General features: G+C 50.9%; 1 protein-coding gene across 1 annotated transcript; it reads right to left on the reverse strand.

Annotated features, from left to right (window-relative positions):
* Positions 1–1,556: 1,556 nt before the first annotated feature.
* On the reverse strand, positions 1,557–6,732 carry DGCR6 (DiGeorge syndrome critical region gene 6). The gene is made up of 5 exons (XM_088532284.1): positions 6,586–6,732; positions 6,339–6,499; positions 5,779–5,879; positions 3,061–3,201; positions 1,557–1,786 (listed from the first exon to the last, which is right to left on the reverse strand). Exons 1-5 carry the CDS (start codon positions 6,696–6,698, stop codon positions 1,703–1,705), a joined length of 600 nt encoding a protein of 199 aa, XP_088388410.1. The 5' UTR covers positions 6,699–6,732; the 3' UTR covers positions 1,557–1,702.
* Between the last annotated feature and the right edge of the window lie 669 nt (positions 6,733–7,401).

The raw sequence follows: 7,401 nt of genomic DNA on the forward strand, positions 1-7,401 counted from the left end.
CCCTCAAGTGCAGGGCTCCTAGGAGCCCAGCTGAGGGCTGAGTTTACAGCAGGAGCCCCTGCTGTGGTGCAAGGGCCCCTTTCCAGGTGGGAATTTTGCTCAAGGAGGGAAGACCTTGCAGGAAAAGCACCTATCGTCTCCAGGGAAGGAGCTGCATGTTCTGGCACACTCCCGTTTTCAGTGATGAACGGCCTACGGAATCTTCTAGCACGGCTGCTGCTGTGAAAAAGAGATGTTTACATTGACAGCAACGTGATGGGGCTGATATAATCCTGCTTTTGAGAGTGTCAAAGAACCTTTAAGCAGGGACCCAGGTGTAACTGAAGCCCTGAGTACAGTGGGTTGAACCCTGGAGTCTGATCCATGCCCAGCAGCCGCTCGGGCTTGGGGACACATTTATCCCTGCGCGGCCTCCCCCGGCTCCATCTCGTTTCCCAAGTGCAGACCTGGCGGCAGCGCGTTCCTCCTGCACCTGCGGCCACATCTGCTCAGAGGAAGCAGCACAAGCTCTGCTCCCTTCCCTGCTCCGGGTGGGAAGATGGGCTCCAAGCTCCACCACAGAAGCTCTCGGGACCAATCCAGCCTTCCAGGCTCAGCCCAGTGCACCCCTCACACCCACGTTCATCAGCAGACACAGAACCAGAACACCATCACTGACACGTAAAAAGCTACAGTCTCCCGAGACTTTTATTTTATGGAGTATTTTACAGGGTAAAATGTATTTTATTTTTCTCCACTTGGAAGCTACCTTGAAGTAACAAAGCAAATGCTCTCAGCCTTCCCTGCTATCCCGATCGGGGAAAAATAACCTATCACAGGTTGGACAGGGGCCTGTGTTTCTGCAGTAAGGCTCAGAGAAGCCTGCGCTGTCACCTGCCTCACGGTGTCTCTGGGAAGGGTCTGCCCGCTGAAGGAGGCCAGCTCTGCCTCTGCACGCACACAAGCGGCTTCTTGGAGATGTTTTTCGAACCACCCTGTTCCGCTGGCCTCGGAAGGCAAATCCACTTTGCTTCCCGTCTGCTAGGGCAGTTATTCTCTTCCATTCCTTACCAGGACACTCCTCGAATCAGACAAGGAGGCTGCAGTTTGGAGCAGGTGGCAGCACTCACAATTTCAGCTCAATTCCCCCGTGCACAAAGGCCATCCCTACAGCACTGGGCTGTTTCCTGGCTCGGTCTCTGGCCTCGGCTCCCCTGGCTCCTTAAGCCCCTGCTGATATTGCTGACTACACAGAGCAGATTAATGCCTCGGGTCATCTCTTGCCCCCAAGCCGTGCTCCAAGTGAAGGAACTGCCACCCGCACATCACATCACCCGAGTCTGCGCTTTGGGGACAGAGGAGACCCGCTGTTCATTGAAAAACCATCTCAGGAATGGCCATGAATTACAAATTCTGAATTACTAATCGTTCATGAATTACTAGTTCTTTGCATGAAGGTAAGCGGGAATTCTTCAGCATCAGGACTCGCAATAAGCAGCTTGCTCGGAAGAGGGAAGAGGCGTCTGATGCTCCCCAGCAACCCGCTCTGCTCCGGAGCTCCCCTTCCCCATTCACTCAAGGTTATCTGCGGGCCCCAGCTAATCCCACACTTGCTGCCTAGTAGCCTTTTCCTTACGTATTACAGAGCAAATGCATCCAACAGTCCATTTGTTAGAGGCAAGCAAGAAGAAAACCCTGGAAAGAAGACAGCAGATTTGCTTGTTCAGGAATAAGCCTTCTCTGACAGGGCTTCTTTCTGCTGTAACTTCCGAATCAATTCCAGTAAGTTCATCTGTAAAGTCAGCTCCTGTAAAGGAAGAAAGACATTTTTGCAGGAACAAGATGATCCCATTCTCTTCTGCAGAAATAAATGGGTTTGTACCTCCCACTCAGGAGCCAGTAATCTCAAGAAAAGGCTTAATCTAGTTTAAGCATTTCTACAAAACGCAGGACAATATTATCTTAGGAAATCTGCTGCACATGCAGAGTCCAAGGGCTTCAGGAACCATTAATGATTCAAAAAAGTTATTTCTTCCTGGTAGTTATTTAAGGCTAAATGGTTATCAAGACAGTCAATTTTGCAGGTTTTCTTGTTTTCTCGTTAACATCAACTTACTGTTTCTTTATGCTGTCTTTACCTTTCTGTTCTTTATTCACATTTCAATTAAAAGCCACTTAGGACAGACCACATTTTGCCCTGCATAGGTGGGAGCACCTAATTCAGCAGACCTTGTCCTGTGACTCAGGCTTGCAGACATGACCGTATGGAAATAGCATCTATTTTTGTAAAAATAGAAAGACTGCATAACTGGGCATCTCATATAAACTGTGGAAAATACATAGGGTGATGGGAAATGCATGGAAAACAGCTGGGTCTAGCCATAATTTCTTGTATTGTGGCAGCATTCACAGGCACAAGCCAAAGATTGAGTCCTATTTTCTACCTATCATAAAAGCAAATAAATAGCAAATAGGAACCTTGTTAGTTATTACTTGGAAAATAACACAAAAAGAAAAGAAGACAGAAAAGCTGCTTTCCTTATACAGATGGGGAAGAGCAGCAGAGCAAAAGGGACTTGTTCAAGGCTAAGCAACCAGGAATTGCTCTGGTTTTAGAAAGTGACCACTGAACCAACTCGGTTTAAGCCACCTTTCCTTCTCTGGTAGGAAAGTCTTTATCAAAATGGAATCTAATCAGTTAAAAAAGCAACAACAGTTAAGAATAGTCTGTTTCTGCATTGTGCTAACTTCTGCAGCAGTATGAGGAGATTCTCAAAGTTTATTTTTCCATTTGTGTGATGGTCTTAGAAAACAAAACAAAATCCAGGACACTTGCTCTCAAGTGTTATGAATAGAGGCACTGAAGAAGCCAAGAGCCATTCTCTAATCACAAGCCAATACAGTCATCTCCAATGAGAAATATTAATGAGATGGCTTGCAAAATAATAATAATAATAATAAAGGTGATGAGGAGGAAGACTGATCATTCTTTCTGAGACAGCTGTTCAAAGTTCACTATGAAATGAGATTTTTTTTTTAAATAGATATGTTAGCTGCAACGCCTGCTGCCCTTGCACACACCTGGGGATTTGTGGTGATGTAGAACCCAGACACCCCAGCCTTTTCCAGGGTGCTCTGTTGGTCTATCACTTTTTGGTCCAGTTCCAGGACTATCTTCTCATCCATCATTCGCTGCTCCTCCCGAATTCGCTGCTCCACAGCCTGAAAAGAATGGAACACTCAAGATGGAAATGTTTTGTGGTTTTTTTTTCTTTTTTTTTTTTCAAGAAAAAAAAGGTGGAATACCCTCCTGCCTACTTTTGTTTTCCTCATGTCAACGCCCTTTCCTGAAGGCCAGAAGCCAAGTCCTGAGGTGCTCAACAGCCTGGTCCCTGGGTGCTCACCACAAGAAATGGAGGCAGGAGCACGACAGAGGTCAGGGACAGCAGAGCTGCAAGTCACTTAGCCTCAGGCACGCTGTGTTACCACAAAGTCCAATCCAGTTTAAATACAGGGAGAAGAAGGCTCCTTCCCATGTAGGAATTAAACAGCACCTGTCACTTGCACAACGTTGCCCCTTCAAAACACGAGAGGTGTTTAGGTGGAAAGGGAGAATCATGAAGTATGGGATTTCCTACACTGACGGCTGTTGGTTTAGGAGACCTGGAGAGCTGCCTGTGAGGGAAAGCGGGAAGCCTGGACACAGTTTGGAGGCCTGTGGAAGAGCCGGAGTGCGACTGATCCAGGCCTAAAGGGCCTGGGAAAAGGCTGAGGCTTCCCTGCCACATCACAGCAGCAGAGGCTGTCTCAGAAGAGGCCCAGCCTAAGCAAAGACAAATTAGCGTTCACAGGCAGAACGAGGTCTGCCAATAACCTGTCCTAACATCAGTGTCTTCCATTTCTCATTATTTCCACAGATTTCGGAAAGCTAATTAAGCTTCACAGAACGTACTTAGGATAGAGTGTATGTGCTCTTCCTGCACGCCAGGAACGCACTTATGGAGTAGGGCACTATGAGAAAGGCACTGTGAGGTACCAAAATGACAAGGGGCATCCAGCTCTGTGCTGTGAACGCTCATCCGCTGCGGCCTCTCCACAGCAAGGGCTCCTGCTAGAATAAACATGCAGTAATCCCAGACAGTTTAAACCTCAATTAAGCGTAAGGCGGAGGGGCTAATTGTCTTGTGTTTATTACGGGACGCGACACAACGAGAACAGTGACACACAGCTAATGATTTGCCTCAAAGGCCAGAAGCAGTGAAATCCGCTGGCAAGTGCCTTTCGTAAACACCCAACCGCCTTGGCGTGAGATTTCTTTTAGTGCCTGTTTTTTATTAGTGAAATTCTGCAGACGCCTGGGTTTGTGGCTGTAGCCTAGGTACAGTCGCCTGCATGTTGACAGGAACAAGCAGGTACAACCTTGTCACTCATGCCTAAGGCTCAACAACACTTAGCACTTTGCAGCATGCATTAATTGTATCAAGGTGTGCAGAAATCCCCCATGTGCCTCTAAAATGTCTCCTCATTAGAGGCAACTCAGCCTCTCTTGCCTGCTTCCTATTCTAATAAACATTTAAACTGCCATGTAATTTGGAAGTTTCAATAGGAAATGCGGAGAAGGCAGCAGGAGGAGGAAGTTTTGCAGTGCAGGGACAACCAAACAGCAGGATGGGTCACCCAGAGGCTGTGCAGCCTCCACCCTCGGGGATTTTAAAGGCTCACGTGGACAGGCAAGCTGGTCTGGGCTCACAGCTGATTGCTTTGGACCACAGACCTCCTAAGGTCCCTTCCGACACAAATTAACCTGTGAACCTAGCAAAGCCCCTTCCTTAAACATTTTCCCATCTGGAGGCTCAGGCTCTGTCTATGGAAAGAAAAGGAACAATTCAAACTCTTTTACTCCCAAATTTCCCAAAGACTTTTCTACCTCCTGCCCAACTTGGAGGACAATGAGGTGCCAAACCACCTCCTCCTCCGCTTGCTGTGCTGGGAGAGAGACTTTCCTGCCCTTCGCTTAAAGGGTTTAAGTGTCTAAATATAGCTCAGGATAGACCTGTGATTCTGAGTTACGGGAAAATACCCAAATCTCAAGTTTTTACTTCACCTTAAGGGACTGGCAACCCACTACATGGGGCCAAGCGTTTTGGGTACTGCAGATTCCACTAGGAAGTTGTACATCTAAAAAAATCCATGCTGTTGGCATGTATGTGTGTCCAACTATACGTATGTGTATATATATATATAGACATGTATCCCACTCCGCGAGTCTAATCCCGCGCTGCCTTGGGGTAAGTGGCCTTCAAAACCCTTAACCACAGAGAGCAGCTCTGATTAGACAAGTAATGGGTGCTACAAAGACAGCTAATCTGCTCCCTAAATGCTATAAAACAGAAATATTAGATTTTTTAAAACTGAAAAAGCAGTAAACGCAGTAATGCCCAGCAGAGAACTACAAAATATATAAAAATATATTTAATATATAAAAGATACAGTTATATATATTTTAAAAATATAATTTATATATATAAGATATATATATATACACACAGAAGAAAAAGTATTGGGAAGGTAAAAGGAAGCAGGTAAAAAGTTATATATGAAAGGAAGGAGAAATAGATGTATATAGAACACATGAGGTGTTTATAGTATGTACTTGTCATTTCCTTATTATAAAGTCTATTTAATGAGTGAAAACACTGGAGACGGGCTCCCAGAAACCGGAGCCGCGCTGAAGCGCTTTGGGTTATCTCATGGCAGAGCCGAGCAGGCCGCGGCCGCGCGCCCCGTTACCTCCGTTACCTCCATCTCGCGCTGCTGGGCGGCGCGCAGCAGCGGCAGGTTGTGCGGCCGGCAGCACTGCTGGGCCTCCTTGTGCCGGTGGAAGAGCTCCTGCTTGAGGCCTGCGAGGCGGGGGTCAGCCGGGGCCTCAGCCCTTCCTGGGGGCCTGAAGCCACCCCCGGGGCCTCAACCCTCCCCGCGAGGGCCTCAACGCCCCCCTTCCAACCCTGCCCCACAGCCGCTACCCAGGCTTGAACCACCCCGGTCCCCCTCCCTCCAATCCGGCCTTGCCCCCCACCCTCCCATGAGGCCTGACCCCCCCCCCCGGTGCCCCCCACCTCATTGCCAGGGCTGGAACCCGGCAACCCGCCCTTGCCCCCCCCCCCACATGCACCCCCAGGCTCTTAGGCCTCCCCCACCCCCAGCCTTGCCCCCTTCCCAGGGTCGCTAATTCCCAGGAACTCCAATTCCCTGCCCCCCCCCCCAAAAAAAATATGCTCCCTGGGGCTTGCCCCCCCCCCCCCGGAGCCCCACACTCCCCCCCGGCCTTGTTCTTCCCCCCAGCTCCCGCTCCCGCTCACCGCGGTGCTCGCTGTGCAGCTTGAGCCGCTGGCTGTAGAGGTTCTTCTCCGTGAGGTGCTGGATCTCCAGCAGGCCCTGCACGATCTCGAAGACGGTGCCGTCGAGCAGCGCGAGCGCCAGGTCGCTCAGCGTGGTGTACGAGAGGCGCTGCTGGCACGAGCTGCGGCCGGGCCGGGGACAGCGCCATGAGCGCGCGGCGCCGCCCGCAGCGCCCCGCAGCCTCGCGCCGCCGCCGCCGCCGCTCACCTGGGCAGCGCCTTCACCAGCGCCTGCAGCTCCGAGAGCAGCTCGTAGTGCCGCTCCTGCTGCCGCGACAGCTCCGGCAGCGCCGCCGCCTCGTAGCCACCCGGCCGCTCCATGGCGGTGCGGCCTGGCCCGGCCTGGCCCGGCTCGGCTCGGCCCGCGGCCCCGCCCCCCGCGCGCAGCCCCGCCCCCCGCGCGCGGCCCCGCGGCCCCCGCGGCCCCCGCGGCCCCGCGCGCGGCCCCGCCCCTCGCACGCGGTCGCGCGCCGCCCGCCTCCCGTGCGCGCATGCGCAGGGAGCGGCGGCCGCTCGCGCTGGTAATTGCTGATTACTAATTGCTGATTGCTAATTGCTAATGACCAATTAACCCCGGGCAGCCCGGGAGGCCCCGCGGGCTCCGGACAGCCTCAGCGCCCGCTTGGGGGCTGGCAGCGGCGCCTCCCGCTTCCATTTTGGGGCTGCATGTGGGATAAATTAAACCCATCCTGATTTCAACTGCCTCGCTGGAATGAAAACATATTTTTTCTTTTTTTTTTTTTTTTTTTGGTGTGTGTGTGAGGCATTTTGTAATGAGATCAGCGTTTAGCAGGTCTCTGCAGAGGCGGGGTTTCCAGTTCTTTTTGGCAAAACACATAAAAAGTTTCCTGAGTTAAATTACAAAGAGGAAAAAGAAAAGCCACTGAAATGCATTAAAAAGCCCAAGAAGGGTCATTTATGACATTTCTTTAACGCTTGAAATGTAAAGATGCCCTCTGAAGAGTGTCCAAACCAGCATCGTGGGTCTCCCCGCACTGATGGTGCAAACGGGTGCTTGGACCCA

The sequence above is a fragment of the Tinamus guttatus genome, unplaced genomic scaffold, assembly GCF_059628265.1.
Source record: "Tinamus guttatus ecotype Peru unplaced genomic scaffold, ASM5962826v1 Tinamus_guttatus_pri_ptg000459l, whole genome shotgun sequence".
NCBI classification, from domain to species: Eukaryota; Metazoa; Chordata; class Aves; order Tinamiformes; family Tinamidae; genus Tinamus; species Tinamus guttatus.